Source organism: Acartia tonsa, chromosome 2, assembly GCF_053477335.1.
Source record: "Acartia tonsa isolate MP-2025a chromosome 2, ASM5347733v1, whole genome shotgun sequence".
Taxonomy (NCBI): Eukaryota; Metazoa; Arthropoda; class Copepoda; order Calanoida; family Acartiidae; genus Acartia; species Acartia tonsa.
Genome location: NC_137261.1, coordinates 1,242,090 through 1,260,223, shown reverse-complemented (window position 1 = coordinate 1,260,223; position 18,134 = coordinate 1,242,090). Strand labels below are relative to the sequence as shown.

The 18,134-nt window shown below is 30.5% G+C and overlaps 1 protein-coding gene across 1 annotated transcript in view; it reads right to left on the bottom strand.

Moving 5' to 3' along the window:
* sl (small wing phospholipase C gamma 1) overlaps positions 1–6,898 on the bottom strand; it is a 48,053-nt gene extending 41,155 nt beyond the window's left edge. Inside the window, exons 1-4 of the mRNA XM_080151590.1 lie at positions 6,860–6,898; positions 6,191–6,319; positions 5,578–5,655; positions 3,532–4,143 (exon numbers count right to left, since the gene is read on the bottom strand). Of these exons, the coding sequence (XP_080007716.1) occupies positions 3,532–4,143; positions 5,578–5,655; positions 6,191–6,319; positions 6,860–6,898 (858 nt within the window). The remainder of the gene's footprint in view (positions 1–3,531; positions 4,144–5,577; positions 5,656–6,190; positions 6,320–6,859) is intronic.
* Positions 6,899–18,134: the final 11,236 nt, after the last annotated feature.

Sequence of the window (18,134 nt, the reverse complement as noted above, 5' to 3'; positions counted from 1 at the left end):
ATTTACACAAATTTAATAGATCAATAATTAAGTGGGTTGACTAAATAACTATTTACAGTTACAGAAGTTGGTACAGATTTTATTTCTTACAGGAAAAGCATTTTCTTTTGTTGCAATGAAATGATTTATAGTTTAAAAAATAATCTTTTTTAATCATGGACAATGATTTCTTTACAGAGTCTGAAAGCCTTATTTCATTTCTCAAGTTATTCCAAAGTTTTGGAAATGACACTGCTGGAAAATATTCAAGATGTTTTGTTTTAGGTATACTTATCAGTAACTTTTTTGATCTCTGAGAAGAAAGAACTTTAAACATGTTATCAAAGCTTTCTGGGAGTTTCTTATGAAAAAATTTACTTATAAAATTCAAAATGTTTAAATTTACCAAATCATCAAATTTTAAGATTTTAGATTGTCCAAACAAAATTTCAGTGTGTGCATTATAATTAGCACCTACAATAATCCTTATTGCCCTTTTTTGTTGTTTTCTTATTTGATCAATATCTTTACTTTTAGAGAGACCCCATGTGATATTAGAATAATTTAAGTGAGGCAAAATCATTGAGGAATAAATCGTTTTCAAAGTTTTTGATGGGAGAACATTTTTTATTTGATTTAATGCATATAGAGAACTAGAAACTTTGTTTTTTACCATTTTTGTATGCTCATTCCAATTGAGAAATTCATCAAGATGTACCCCAACAAATTTAAAAGACTTTGTTTCATTGCTGATTCTCTCAACTTCCTCCCCATTAATGAAGATTCTAAAGTTATTATTGACAGGTTGCATACTGCTAAGTCTGAAGACCATGTATTTTGTTTTAGATACATTTAAAGAAAGTTTATTTGCCCTAAACCATACTGATGCCTTATCTAATTCTTCATTTAATGATGTTTTTATGGTTTCTAAATTACTTGAGGTTTTACAAAAGATTGTGTCATCTGCAAAAAGGCTACAAAATAAGGTTGTTGAATTTGGAAGGTCGTTTATATACAACAAGAACAAAATTGGTCCAATGACAGAGCCCTGTGGTACTCCATGGGTTAATACTTTTTCTTCGGACTTTACACCATTTAATTCAACATACTGTTTTCTATTAGTTAGATAATTTTCAAACCATTTTGCAGATACACCTTTAAAACCATAGTGTTTTAGTTTGGATAGTAAAATTGGTATATCACACGTGTCAAATGCCTTTTTAAGGTCAAGAAACACACAGACACTGTATTCTGATTGGGGCTTATTCAGTCCGTCATAAACTTTGTTGGTTAAATGTATCAGTGGTTGTTGTGTATCTCTTGACCTTCTGAAGCCATATTGATGTTGATATAACATTTTGTTTCCCTCAAGATATCTAATCATTTGAAAAGCAACAATTTTCTCAAGTAATTTAGAGAGGGCTGGAAGTATGGAAATAGGACGATAATTGTCAAATCTATCTCTTTCACCAGCTTTGTAAATAGGTATAATTTTTGCACATTTATAGTTATCAGGAATGTAGCCAGTGTTTAAAGAGAGGTTAAACAGGTGAATGATAGGCTTTACAATTATTGGCATTATTTCTTTTAAAAGTTTCATAGAGATATTATCATTTCCTACACTTGATTTTGATTTTAATTTGGACAAAGTTATATTGATAATAAAAGAGTTTACTTCCTGAAAGTTAAATTCTTCATCATATTGATCCCCCAAGAAATCCCTGAAAGATTTAGAAGATTGAGGTATTGATTCAGAAAGTCTTGGCCCAACATCAACAAAAAAATCATTAAAACCATTGGCTATCTCAGAGAAAGTATTATAGGATTTTTGTGCATCTGTAAAAACACAAGGCACGTCATTTTTACACTTTTTTTTCTTGACTATTAAGTTAATTAGCGACCAAGTCTTTCTGATATCAGTAACACAATCTTCAAATCTTTCATGGTAATATTTTTTCTTCTCTTTTCTAGCAAGTTTTTTGAATTTATTATTTAGGCATTTAAATTTATTTTCAGCAGATTCAGTCCTATGTTTAAGTTTGTTTTTAAAGGCCCTATTTTTGGCTTTTCTGATTTTTAATAACTTCTGTGACATCCACGGGTTAATAGGAACTTTTCCTTTGTTTACACATTTTTCTTTTAAAGGGAAACTCTCTTTAAAGTACTTTTCTAATATGTTACCAAAACTTTCAAAGGCACTTTTCGGAATATTATCATTATTAACACCTTCCCAATTTTGTGAAGAGAGTTTCTCTTTAAAGGTTTCTACGTTATTTGGACTCATATCATAATAATATTGTTTTTGGTTTGAAGTATTTTTTTCACAAGTTACATTTAAGTAAAAAATTGGGAGATGATCAGAAATAGAAGATATAATTAGGCCGCTTTCATAAAATTCTTGCTTTTTATTGCTAAAAATGTTATCAATGAGAGTTGCTGAATTTTGACAAATTCTAGTAGGTAGAGTAATCATTGGTAGAAAAGAAGAGGATATTAATAGGTTCAAAAGATCATTTGTTTGGTTGTGGGAATCAAAGTTTAGAAAATTCGCATTGAAATCACCCCCAAATATAATTTCATCAGATTTTTTTAAAACTGGGTCAGTTTTAGGAAATGTTAATTTTTCTCCAAACCATTCTATAAAGTTATTTAAGTTACCACCAGGAATTCTGTAAATGTTGCCTATAATCTTAAATTTGTTCTTGCCAAAAAATACTTTTATGAATTGAGTCTCAAATTCGCCCTCTAAAATATATGATAATTCATCAATAATTTCATAACTTAAGTTTTGCTTAAGATATATTCCTAAACCCCCACCCCTTTTTCCTTCCCTTGTTTGTAAGATAATATCTTGATAATTTTCTAATCTAGTGGTGTGTGCGTTATTTGCTGCCCAAATTTCTTGAAATAATAGAATACTAAAAGAAAATTTTTCAGTTTCTAGCTCCGATAATAATTCTTGTATATCGTCGATTTTATTATTTATACTTCTAATATTCTGACTATAGACTGAAAACTTTTCCTCCCTCTTTCCAATAAAGTTTACAAATTAAGAACACGAATGATTTAAATTTGAATCTAATTGCAAAGAATTATGTCCAAAATTATTAACTAACTCATCATCCATTTTTAATTTGAATGCTTATATTATTTTTGTTTAAATGTACCAAAGAAAAAAAAGCATTAAACAACCCATTTTTAATGCTATGATAATTTACACAGAACATATACATAGTAAAATAAATATTAAGTGATAACAGATAGAGATTAGTTTAAAATTCGGGTTTTTCACTTTCGGATTGTTTATCATATTTTACAGGAGACAAGTTGGAGTAACTCACCCACATAGTAAGTTTTAGAGTTGTCATTTTTGTAATCCAAAGTAAGCCGTTTAGGAGCCGCTCCTTTGCTCAAAGTGACACTGATAACACCATTTTCATTAGAAGTAAAATGGTTTATCTTTCCATCCCTTTTAAGCTCCTTTAGTTTTCTGATTAAATCTGAACGCCTTTTTGTGAGTTGGAAAGTTAACCAAAAGTTAGGTCGTTTTACCTTTCTCACCTCCTCTTTCTGGGCTCCTTCCACTGATGCCTCCCCCTCCATCGCTCCACCCTCCATCTCGTTCCCCTCCATTGCCCCTCTCTTTCTTTCCCCAGGTTGAACTGCAATCTCCTCCTCTTTCCTGGGCTGTGTTGGCTTGGGCCCTTTCAAAATCGCCGAACATATTTTAGCATATGCTGAGCCCATCCTGCGATTATTAAACCTTATAATACCACAACCTTTGGATGTAGGGTGGCATGCTTCAATATCCAGAGCTGGGTCAATATGAACACCATAATACTTCTCTATAGTGTCGCATATTTGCTGGGTGTATGGTTCTTCACCAATTTCTTCTGGCTCTTTTAGAATAGACTTAAGGTTCTTGGCTGCATTTTCTGGTGAGGCAAATAATAAAGTACCTTTCATTGCTCTTTGTTGGTTCTGGTCAATGTGATCGCTGTTATATCTGACCTGTGCCTGTATGTTGGTGGGAACACCATTTCCTTTCCATCTGTTGTTATCTCCTCCCCCTCCTCTGGGCAAGTTTGTACCATTCTTCCCCTTTCCACCCTTTACTTCCCACTCTTCCTCGTCGCTTGAACTCTCACTTCCTGACTCTTTAAGCTGGGTAATTTCATTTTTAAGTTGACCGATAGTTTTAATTAGGGTGTTTAAAACACTTTTAACAGAATTTTCATTTAATGTCAATTTATTTACATCAACTTTTAACTCACTTAAAAATGCACTAGTGACTGGGTCCAATTTTACTTGAGTCACTTGAGGTGGTTTGTTAGGGATCTTTTTTGGTCCCATTTTACAGCTATAACTTTAATTTGTTAGAGATTTATATATTTTTTTGAATCACCCTTGTCCAAATCTAATCACTTGAAAACATGTGTACAGGACAAGATACAAAACTAAACTGATGGATTAGAACCGGTTCGCTGCCATCTTGAAAAATCATGTATAGCATCGTATTACAGACAAATTTCCATGAAAATTAAAATAAAAATCATAAATACCAGTTTTGTTTGCCTAGGATTCGGCTCCTTTGTGAAAACATAACTGGTTTTATTCTGATAAGTTTTCCTTCAAATATCCGCGAAAAGCTAATAAATTAGTATGATCGCTCCTTGTACTTAAGTTACCTATTCCTATATTATTCTTATCTCCATCATAAATCCTTATAGGCCTCCCCTGGAGGATATTAACAAATAAATGTGTATAAAAAAATTGAGTTAATATCAATATAACCTACAGTTATGTACAATACACCCACTTTAGAATACTTGCTCAAGGAATTCAAATGAAACATATGGATTAGAAGGAATTTTGATCTAAGTAAATTCGTTCGTTCCTTCCTTCTTTGGGTTGGCTCTGCTATGGATCAAGCAAAAATTGTAGGCTTCATATAAATAAAGGGTACCTTACTTTCATTTAAAATTTACTTTCAACTTATTAATTGTCGTTTTACATGTACTGTGTACAAATCATAACTTTTCAGTATATTGTTTGTATGTTTATAAAAATATGTAAGTTGATAAAAAAACAATAGGATGTTATATTCTTAAGAAACTACATAATTCTCTATTATGTATAATATGTAGCTTTTAAACTAATATATTTTTCATTAAAAGGAGATACAAAATAACAAAAGATTACAAGGCAAAATATTTAGTTTAGAAAAAATAGAAAAACAATTCAATTGCTGCTGTATAGAAGCTAGAGCATTCTGTATTGGAAGGTAAGATTGGTAAAATTTCCTAAAACTAGGCACAAGTCTGAAATCTAAAATCACAATAGCCTAAAACCAACCTGAATCCTACATGAAGCTTTCCTAAAATTAAAACCTCAATAGGTTCAGTGGTCATCGAAATCTTAAGCTACAGACAAAAAAATCTTACTACTTCTAAGATTTCTTTTAAAAAAAGTGCCAACGATATTTGAATCAAAATAAATTAAATGCTGTTGTTATATGCACGACACAAGAATGAAAAAAAGCAAACATCGATAAAATATACTTTACATTTAAATAACAAAACTATAAAATGTACGAACCTGTAAAGTTACTGTTTTGCCATCTTTTGAGTATTTGGAAAAGTTTGAGTTAAACATGCCTTGAGAAAATACCATCTCCTGAAAATTATTCATAATAGAATTCTAAAGGGCATAAAAATTAAGGTAGTAATAAATTAACAGATTTTGTCAAGTTTATGGAAAAAAGGCTTCTTAAAAATAGTTGCCATTTGATTTGTATAAAAATTACAGAATAGGACGCATTCCCGACACATTTCGAGATAAATCGTACATTTAATCTCAAAGAATTTAAATAAAAGCTGATTGTGCCTAACATAAGACGGCGTGTTTAATATTTTAATGAAAAACAAGAACGACGACATCCATAAGTACCGATACACCAGAAAATCGTAACAAAAAAAAACAAAAATACGGGGAAATGTGAAAAAAAATAAAGTAGCTAAAAACCTTCCTAAAAGCTGTCCGACCGCTAGGCATGTTTTATACCTAATTTTGCTCCATATTGATGAGAATGTAAAATAGAAGTTTCAGCCGTCTATATCTTATAGGAACAGAAAAAATCAAGTTTCCCCAAAACGTTTCACACGGATATTTCAAATTATAGGAAATATTCGCTAAATAAAAACAATATTACCTGTAGCATCGAACAGAAGTCATCAAAGAAAATTTCGCCCGCTTGTTTAGTGTCGTAGTGTCGAAATTTGTCTCGCAGGGCGGTGTTCGAAACACGACAATTTACTCTTTGCATAAATTTCTTTAATTCCTAGAAATTAAATAATGTAATGGCTGGTCTGTAAAATGCATTTTAGTCTAATTAGGGCAAAGTAGACGGATCCTTAGTGATCTATTCATGGTTATCCGGGCAAAACTGATTAGGATTTAGGTTGTTTATTTGTATAAGTAGTAATTTTAATTGTATTCGTATTTTATTGTATTATGACTTTGTTTAAATTGCCCAAATAAAAATGTTATTAATTTTAGATGGATTTACCATTTAAATTACAAATACTGAAAATAATAAAAATGCGCCAAATGAAGGATTTTCTGTAAATGTAACGTATTTATTAAATTACATATAAGCGGATAGTTTAAATGTGCAGAAAGTGAATTTTATGTTTTATACATAACATAGCTAATATTTTTGAAATTTTCAACAATAATTTTTAAAATAATATAAAATCAAGAATGGGGATATTCAAAGGAATATACAAATAAACCAAAAACTGGGGATTATGTGCTTGACAAGGCACTTCAAGGATAACCACCCATACTAAATCTTTTCAGATCCTGCTGGAACATTTACCTGGAATGAAATAACTCCTTCTTTGCCTGGCGTTTCCATCTCGTAAAAACATTTGCGAAACCAGCGCTGTAAATTTAATCCATAGCTCGCAGATTTTACATCCTATAATAATTTAGCCATCAGCTTGAGATATTTATTTTGTTGAATATAAACAACTGATTTTTTAACCTTTTTTTCTTTTCTAAGTGAAATAAAATGCCAAATATACGTACAAATTTGAAAAGATAATGTTATGTAAAATATTTAATATTGTAATGAATGTTAAATTTATGTAAATTGTAAAATATTAAACACTTTAAAATCTGTTACGTTACTGTACTATACATAATTTCTATCTTTACAAATGTGAATGGTTTGTGCTTTCATTAAATTGTTATATGTTATTTTGAGGTCAAGCTGTTATAAACTTAAACATAAAAACGAATGTTTCTTTTTTAAACAGATTATGGTATTGATATAAACAGTACAAACTACTCCATTCACAGAAAATCAATATTTTGACCATCCCCCATCCACCTTCAATTAAAAACAAGGATGACAACATCCATAAAAGCAAAAAAGTGTTGTAAAAAATCAACATGATTTAAATGAACGTAAGGACATTCTGGTAACAATCCTAGAGTTTTCTAAATCGTAACTAACTGTTATAGGAATCATCATGCAAAGTTTGAAATCGATAGGACAATTATAATATTATAAAAAATGAAAAGAGCTATTCGTTACGGACGTACCGACCCAAATTATAGAAAAGTTTTGTTTTAAAAACGTATGACAAATGTTACCTCTATGAGATACATAAGCCCTCTGTACCAAGTATCACATTCCACGTCAGACAGGGCAACTATCGACAGTGACTTCAAATTAAACTCCTGTTTCAACAGGGATATGGAAACAAGCAAAACCAATCTTATAATCTTAATTGAGAAGCATATTTTTATAAATAAATCTAGAAAAGAAAAGAAAATAGGTAATATATTAATTACATTGCGTTCTATAAGAAAGGTTACGAAGAAATTAAATGGAAATTCAGCCTTATTTAAATAAAGCTATATATTATTGTCTTAACCTTTTGAACTTTGGTTTATCTTAGTATTTACTACTATACCTACTGCAATCATAATCATTTAAATAGTTTTGTTCTTTGTGAATCATTATTTTATTTTTAAAAGCTTTGATTGGATTATTGAAAAAAAGGAACAATTATATTTCCTGCGTTCATTTTCATATCCTTTCCTTTCCGTAGTAAACAACAAAACATTTTGAGTCTGTATTTCTGAATTCCTCGGAATATTTTTCAAACTCGCGGGATTGTTTACCTTTCCGCACTTCCTTAATGTCCCTTAACAAAAGATTTCATCATAATATTTTACAGGGAGGGAGGGGACATTGGGCTGTTTATTACACTAGTCACCAAAGTTTTATAATAAATACTTCTTTATCGATGGCTTAACAACATCGGGGACTTAAAATTAAAGGGGACTATCCACGAAAGAGAGCACATGATTCTAAGTACCTTCCAGCATTGATCCTAAGTATTTTCTTTCAGAATATAATAGGTCACCATATATCAATAATGTATTGACGAGAAAATTTATGTTTCACCATGTTTTTTAGGTATTTTAATTGATTTTGAAAACTTTTATGAAGCTAATTCTTTTAATAAAATGGATATTTGATGATACATATGCGAATACTCGTGTTATATAGATTGTAAATTAATCCATACTAGCATTAATTTAAACATACATATGAGATATAGTAAATGTGCTTTTAACTTTTTTTAATTTTTATCATTTGACAACATGGACAATTAAAGACACCCCGAACTCAACAAAACGTTTGATATAATTTGACTAAAAAACCTGAACATTTTTTTACTTTTCTTCAACTTGAAGTGGTGAAACATAAATTTTCTCGTCAATATATTAATTATTAATAGTGACCTATTATATTTTGAAAGAAAATTCTCAGGATCAATGCTGGAAGGTACTTAGAATCACGTGCTCTTGTTCGTGGATAGTCCTCTTTTGATTGGTTGGTTCATTAAGTTGAGTATCCATACGTTTTAACCATAAATTGTAACCTACAGAAGGGGCAATTTTGTTTATTATCATAGATATAGGATGTACATCAATTTATCGGTCATTGTCTTATCTTAGACCTTGAGATCCCTGATATTTTTGCAACTATCTCTAACTTTTTTGGACCTGCGGCTATATCGTAACAGTTCGTATATCGTACGCTCGTCGTTAGGAGGTGTTATGTTCGAATCTCAGCCAATCAGCGGCATGACTAAAGACATTAAAAAATTGGTCCTACTGCTGATATGTCAGATGTACGACATTAATAGTAAGAGTAATGTAAAAGCCTTGGCCAAATAACTCCATGAACAGTTAATGCTTCCAGACACATGACGCATGACATGTTTGGTTGTGTTTAATAAATGAAATGTTGATGTCTTGGGTACTACTAAAAAGTAAAAAAGCGTTGTCCCTTTTTCCTCAGTTAATCAGGTATTGAGTATTGAAAAAATCTAATAATATAGTTTAAAGTAAAACTAAGTACCTAGGGTATTACTATTTCTATAAAATGTTTGTGCGTTACTTTCAGGGAGAAGGGACAGGGATTCTGTCAAAATTCTAAGTGAAAATTCACCACAACCCACATCTTTCTTTTCCCTACTTACCCACTGCTCTTTAGTTACAAGGCAAAACAATTTTTTACGCAAACATTACACCACACAAATATCCAAATTTTCAGCAATTTTAAACGGAATTGATTTTCTAAAACATTTTTTTGTTTCGGAAATTTTTTATGAATAGGTATTCATTATCATTAAAAAACGGAACTAAGTTTAATTAAAAAATGAAAATGTTTTCTGATGAATTGACTGCGCACATTTAGTCAATTACATAATTCATTAACAGAAATGTTTTTTTTTACCAATTCATTTGAAAAATAAAAGTGTACTAAAGCTAAAGGTTTAAGAGGTAGATAAAGGGGGAGTTTTAAGGCTTAAAAACAGTGGTAAAACGATAATATTCACTAAACATTTTTCACTAATATTTTTGCTATAGTTCTTTTCAAAAAGGAATACCTACGCATATTTCGTGAATAATATCGTTCTACTACTGTTTTTAAGCCTTAAAATCACACCTATACGGAATTTTAGCACAACCTACCTCCCCCTTTGTGAATAAATCCGATACAAATAATAAATTTTTATATTATTTCATCCAGTTAGTGTTTAGTTTATGATCCTAGTTTTTATTCTTAATCTCATATTAAAGTAACAGGATACCTGTTTGTCTGTCTTTGAGTATATTACTAATTCCTATAGTTAACATATTTTATTACATTAACCTATCATTAAATTTCTGGAAAAACTACTTGAAAACCTAATTAACCCATAATACTGTAATGCGCAATAAATAAATATATTTTCTCTGTATTTATCCTTTTCTTTATTTTTATTTAAGATGGTACACAGTAATGTCTAGTTAAGCAGGGATAGGCCAACGAAAAAAAAGTCATCTATCCATAGACAAAGAATTGTAAATGGAACAAGGGATAACCACATCCATAATAGTAAAGCTCTTAAATCAAACATTAGAACAAACGAACCTAACACTTGTAGAATGTAAAAACTTAAAAGTATACACAAAATTGTATAATGTACATAAACTTGTTGCCAAACTACGTAAGTTTAAGATTATGTTTAGAGACATACTTACATTTTAGGAGTTAATTATAGAGATGCTTCGCTTAAAATATTGTATTTTGTTGTTCTAGGAATCATTGTTCCAAAAATCAGATTAATACGATAATTATTAATAATATCATACAACAATTTGTTCTCAGAAAAGTTGAAAATAAAATGTTTTAAATGGACATACGAACTTTTAATTCTGGTAACGATTACAGAGTTGCTACGAATTCTAAATATTACCTAATTGTTACAAGAATCATCAGCCTAAGTTTGAAATCAATAGAACATTCAAACATGCCTAACCGAAAAAAAACTACCAACCAATGCATAACATTATGTAAACATGTGTAAAAAATATATATTTTTTTTAAAGATTATGATGAAATGCATCCATCTAACCTTATGATAACAAAAGCAACATTTGGTATCCTAATCCTACATTAAATATTGATAAATGGCATTCATTGCATTTTGGCACAAATTTTGTCAATACATGGGAGGATAAAGTCTTTATATAAAAGCTTGTCAAAAATTATTCATCATTGTCGTCATGTATTGTTTACCTAATATAATGGAATAATATTTTATATTCTATGGATGTCATATTTCTTACATGCATTGGAATCATTTTATAATATACTATTCTATAATACATATTAATGTAGCTTTTTTAAAAATTATTACATAAAAAAGAATGCATGTTTAGTTAATTTTTAATAAAATGATTTCAAGAATTACAATTTAACTTTTTATAAACGCAATTTGATGTTTTACGCCTAATCTAAATATTATATATTTAGGAAAATTAAAAAGATTTGCTTGGCTTAAATGAGCCTTAAAATGGTAACTAAACTTACACGTTTAGGTAAAAAAGTAAATAGTTAATCTTTGTAATTCTTGTATTAATGAGATGAGGTTTAAAATGTAGGTCACTTATGGTCTTAAAAGATTTTAAAATTAATATAAGCTGTCTGAAAGTCATTTAATTTCTTCTTTCTGATAATTTATCATGGCTTAGTTGATAGGTATACTTCCATTTATTTATTTTTTATTTTCTGAATTGTTAATCCAACCCAGATTTTTTGTAACTTAATCTCTAAAGATTAAAAATATTTTAGTTTTTCTTACATTAATACATTCATTCTAATTAATATAAAGGGATAATTTTAATCAAAAAGATTTAATTTTTTATAATCCCAATGTTCTTGAACAGAATGATATAATATCTTACTATTTTTAATTATTTCAAACTAGATGAAATAAGGGGGGGGGGGGGGGGGAAGTTTGTACACTTATAGGAAATGAAATTCAGTACCAATGTTTGGGAGGGTCGTATGGGCTTGTTTTTAAAGTTATCAACCTAATTCTTTTTGTAGGCTCTCTTATATGACTTGATATACACGTATTTCTTTGAAAATTTAATTTCGGTACTTTCCTTCTAGGGGCTTGTGGAGCAAAAGACCCCCCAAAACACTAAAAATATGAGTTCTGACCTTATTTTTAAAGATATCGACCTGATTTTTTCTTTATAATACTTTTTTAACATACCCGAATCAACGAACCATTACAGATTTTATTTTGGGACTTTCCTTCTAGGGGCTTGTGGAGCAAGAGACCCCCAAAACACAAAAATATGAGTACTGGGCTTATTTTTGAAGATATCGACCTGATTTTTTTTATAATACTTTTATAACTTAACCGAATTAACGAACCATTACAGATTTCATTTTGGGGCTTTCCTTCTAGGGGCTTTTGGAGCAAGAGACCCCCAAAACACAAAAACATGAGTACTGGGCTTATTTTTGAAGATATCAACCTGCTTTTTTTTATATAAAAATAATATTTAAACATAACCGAATCTACGAACCATTACAGATTTCATTTTGGGACTTTCCTTCTAGAGGCTTGTGGAGCAAGAGACTCCAAAAATCATAAAAATATGAGTTGTGGGCATCTTTTTTAAGATATCAACCTGATTTTTTATATAAAAATACTATTTTAACATAACCGAATCTACGAACCATTACAGATTTCATTTTGGGACTTTCCTTCTACGGGCTTGTGGAGCATAAGACCCCAAAAACACTAAAAATATGAGTTCTGAGCTTATTTTTTAAGATATCAAACTTGTTTTTTAAAAATCATACTGTTTTAACATAACCAAATTAAGAAAACATTGCAGATTTCATTTTGGGACTTTCCTTCTAGGGGCTAGTAGAGCAAAGATTCCAAAACCACTAAAAATATGAGTTCTGAGCTTATTTTTAAAGATATCAACCTGATCTTTTTAAAATAATACTTTTTTAACATAACCGAACTAAGAAACCATTAAGGATTTCATTTTGGGACTTTCCTTCTAGGGGCTTGTGGAGCAAAAGACCCCCAACACACTAAAAATATGAGTTCTGAGCTTATTTTTAAAGATAACCTGAGAACTCAATTTATTTTGTTTTGGAGGTGTTTTACCCTACTTTCCCCTAAAAGGAAAGTGCAAAAATAAAATCATTAGTGGCTACCTAGTTCAAACATGTGAAAAAAGTTTTCATGAATATCAATATGAAAATAAAAATATTTATTGGGGGTCTTTTGCCCCACTAGCTTCTAGAAGGAAAGTCCCAAAATGAAATCTGTAATGGTTTCTTAGTTCGGTTATGTTAAAAAAAGTGTTCCTAAACAAATCAGGTTGATATATTTTAAAAATAAGGTCAGAACTCATATTTTTAGTGTTTTTGGGGTATTTTGCTCCACAAGCCTCTAGAAGGAAAGTCCCAAAATGAAATCTATAATGGTTCGTAGATTCGGTTATATTAAAATAGTATTTTTATATAAAAAATCAGGTTGATATCTTTAAAAATAAGCTCAGAACTCATATTTTTAGTGTTTTTGGGGTCTTTTGCTCCACAAGCCCGTAGAAGGAAAGTCCCAAAATGAAATCTGTAATGGTTCGTAGATTCGGTTATGTTAAAATAGTATTTTTTTATTAAATAAAAAAATAAGGTTGATATCTTAAAAGAGAAGCCCACAACTCATATTTTTATGATTTTTGGGGGTCTCTTGCTCCACAAGCCCCTAGAAGGAAAGTCCCAAAATGAAATCTGTAATGGTTCGTAGATTCGGTTATGTTTAAATATTATTTTTATATAAAAAAAGCAGGTTGATATCTTCAAAAATAAGCCCAGTACTCATATTTTTGTGTTTTGGGGGTCTCTTGCTCCAAAAGCCCCTAGAAGGAAAGTCCCAAAATGAAATCTGTAATGGTTCGTAGATTCGGTTATATTAAAATAGTATTTTTATATAAAAAATCAGGTTGATATCTTTAAAAATAAGCCCAGTACTCATATTTTTGTGTTTTTGGGGTCTCTTGCTCCACAAGCCCCTAGAAGGAAAGTCCCAAAATGAAATCTGTAATGGTTCGTTGATTCGGGTATGTTAAAAAAGTATTATAAAGAAAAAATCAGGTCGATATCTTTAAAAATAAGGTCAGAACTCATATTTTTAGTGTTTTGGGGGGTCTTTTGCTCCACAAGCCCCTAGAAGGAAATTACCGAAATTAAATTTTCAAAGAAATACGTGTATATCAAGTCATATAAGAGAGCCTACAAAAAGAATTAGGTTGATAACTTTAAAAACAAGCCCATACGACCCTCCCAAACATTGGTACTGAATTTCATTTCCTATAAGTGTACAAACTTCCCCCCCCCCCCCCTTATTGGTTGTAGAGCAGCTACTCTATAATTAAGACAAGCCCGTACATTGTACAGTACATTACACTAAAAAAAAAATATTATTTTTCTGCACTACTTTTTGACTAACAGTATTTACTTTTTAAAATTCCAACAAAAGAGGAGTATGAACGAACGAGAGCAAGTGATTTTCAGCACCTTCCGGCAGTGATTTCAAATATATTTTTTTGTAAATATACTAGGGTTATATTGAATATCGTATTATCAATTTAAAAAAAATAAGTTTTAGGTATACCATGATTTTATATGAAAAAAAAACTTCGAAATATTAGGCATTTTTGACTACATATCATCAAATGTTTTGAAGAGTTCAAACTGCTTTGACACAAAAGTAAACTTTTCCAATGGAAAATGTTACTTTAGAAAAAGGGATGATAACTTGAAAACAGTTTTATTTAAGTAATTTACTGCATTTGATTAGGTTTCAGCGTGTTATTTTATTTGAACATTAGACCCCAACAAAACATTTGATACTATTGCGCCAATTCATTTCGATGTTTTTTTTTTATATGAAAACAAAGTGAAACCTAATTTTTTAGTTAATATAATATAACTATATCAAACATAAACCTAGTATATTCACAAAAAAATATCTAGGATCACTGATGGAAGGTGCTGAAAATAACTTGCTCTCGTTCGTGCAATTTCATATAAACTTACCTAATGTCAACTGCACCATCGAAAGAATTTTTTCCAGCCAAAGCTCTCTGCCAAACAATCGACATTGTCTCCCTATGGGTTTTATATAGGTATAATTTTCATATTTCTCTCATTGTACCTTGTTTTCATAGGAAATATCATTCCAATAAGATAATAATATCACATATAAAAGAGGGAGGTCATTTTCTAGTAAATCCCGTAAAGGTGTGTGTTATAAGGCCTAAAACTAGTAGTAGAACGATAAGGTGCTCTATATATTTGTATTTCCTATTGAATTGAACAATAGGGAAGAAATTTTTTTTTTTTTTTTGATAACCGTACCTGGAATATCTAAGAAATTTCTATCAAACGCTTTGTTTGGCTCAAACTGACACAAATAAAAAAAAATATAATTATAATAAATCAACCTGTAAAGAATGACTTCTTCCTTTGTTTAATGGTATAGATTGTTCTTAACCTTACCTTGTACCTATAGAAAACATTTTTATCATAATTATATTTTTTTTAAATTTTTGTCAGTTTGAGCCAAACAAAGCGTTTGATAGAAATTTCGTATTTTTTGAAGATATTCCAGGTACGGTTATCAAAAAAAAAAAAAAAAATTCCCTATTGTTCTATTCAATAGGGAATACAAATATATAGAGCACCTTATCGTTCTACTGCTATTTTTAGGCCTTATAACACACACCTTTACGGGATTTACTAGAAAATGACCTCTCCCTTTGTTGTCAAAGATGTTGAAATTAAAGTATCAAAGTTTGATTAAAACCGACAGACTTTCTGTTAACGATTACAGAGTTAATATGCTTTCTAAATCTGTTACAGGAATCATCATGCAAAGTTTGAAATTGATAAAAAGTGTCAAAGTATAAAAAGTTTAATCAATAACTAAATATTGCTGAACTGTTTACTTTTTGTTTTATAGACATCTTACCTAAATATTTTTCTAATTTTAAGTTCATGAGTTATCAGTGAAGCAAAACATTATAAAAAACCTAAATAATCCTTATAATTAAGAAAAGGAAAGACTGTTTGTACCGAAGTATCTCACTTACCGCTGAACCGATATGGTTCTCCTTTACAGTGTAGCTTCTCCTAGATCATGGAAAGCTTTATAGCTATTTGGGGGAAGGGTACCATCACCCTCCCAAGAGAAATCACAAAAAATAAAAAAGCACTAACCAGCGGATATTTTTGGTAAGTATCAGATCTTAACATAGATTGAAAAGAATACATTTCACGTGTCCCTAGAGGCCTCTAGGGGTGTAGCCGCTAGTTTATCATTAAAGAAAAACATTAGTGTGCATTGTACACTGCATATCTATACAAATAACCTTAATACCCAATATGAATTGTGTATATGTTCTAATAATAATTAGGGTTGGGCCGGAAATCTGGCCAACGTTCGATATCCGGCAAAATACCGGATATCCGGCCGGATAACCGGATATCCGGCGTCAAAAATCAGCCGGATATCCTGTAACCGGATAGTTTTAATATCCGGTATCCGACCGGATATTGAAAATTGCCGGATATCCGGCCCAACCCTAATAATGATAATAATAGTAATTTTCTTTATACAATCATTACCAGAAACATCTGGCATAAGGAGAAAAAACTGAATGAAAATTGTGGAATAGCAATGACATGAATTTACAAAGAAAGATTGACAGAGAATTGAACATGAGTCGAGACAACTCTTCCCATAAATATCTCGGGTACTCAATAATATTTAAGATAAAAAAAGTTCGTGCGACATAAAAGCAGGGGCATCCAAGCTTATTATTTTGAGAGGGAGGGGGGGGGGGGAGGGGTTGTAATCTGCTGTCCTTTAATTTTTTTTAGACGTCGTATAAAGGCTAGGATGAATTTAGATTTTTTTACATTATGATTACCTATTCGACTTATCTTTGTTGAAAATATATATATCTGGTTGTTGGAAAGTGGGTAAAGATTGACAACAAGGTTTATATCTCATAAAAAGATAATCTTTTCTTATAATCACTTATGGTGTATTATTACTTCAGACCTCTGTACTTTAAGTAGATGTATTTTTTTCTACAATCGAATAGACAAAATGTAATGTTTATACGCAATGTTACAAAAACAGATGAACATATAGTAGATTTATAAAAACAGATACTATTTATTGCTAATATCATCAGATTCTTTTTAAAAGCGAAGCTTTTCTATAATTAGGGTCGGTCCGTACGTCCGTCCGTCCGAGATAGATAGCTTTTATTCGTTAATTTAGGCATGTTAGAATTGTCCTATCGATTTCAAACTTTGCATGATGATTCCTGTAGTAGTTAGGTACGATTTAGAAAGCGTAGCAACTCTATAATCATTACCAGAATGTCCGTAAGTCCATTTTAAACATAATGATTTTTCTACTTTTTTAACAACAAATTTTTATGTGATCTAGTTATCCGTTTGATCTGATTTTTTGTATATTGATTCATGGGACAACAAAGAACAATAGTATAAGCGAAGCAACTCTATAATCAAGTCCTAAAAATGTAAGTATGTCCAGAAACATTATCCCGTATCAAGCAGTTTTTGAGCAAATTTACTTACAATTTTGCTTCGACTGTTTCGTTTCTTTTATATTCTGATTATTCAGTTCAGACACTATACAAGTGTTAATGTCCGTTTGTCCTACCGTTTCAGTGCTTCGCTTTTATGGATGTTGTCATCCTTGTTTTTCTACAATCGAATAGACAAAATGTAATGTTTATACGCAATGTAACAAAAACAGATGAACATATACCTAGTAGATTTATAAAAATAGATACTATTTATTGCTAATATCATCAGATTCTTTTTTCTATAAAAGTTGATATTAGAAAGAGTATAAATCATCGATAACAAAAGGGACAAAATATATTTGCGTTTTACTCTGGACCGGCCAAGGATATTTTTAAGGGACAATTCATATTGGGAGGGTGAAGGTATACCCCCCCCCCCCCCCTATATAGTTATAAACCCTCCCTTGACCTAATATAAGCTTTACTGTAAAGGAGAACCAAGATTCTAAGTCACATAAATATATATGATATAGCTTTGCCCTCTATGTGAATTGTGAATCTAACATAAAGATTAATGATGAAATCCTTTATATTACAACAATATTTCTAGGTTAGCTGGGAGAGGAATAAATGCA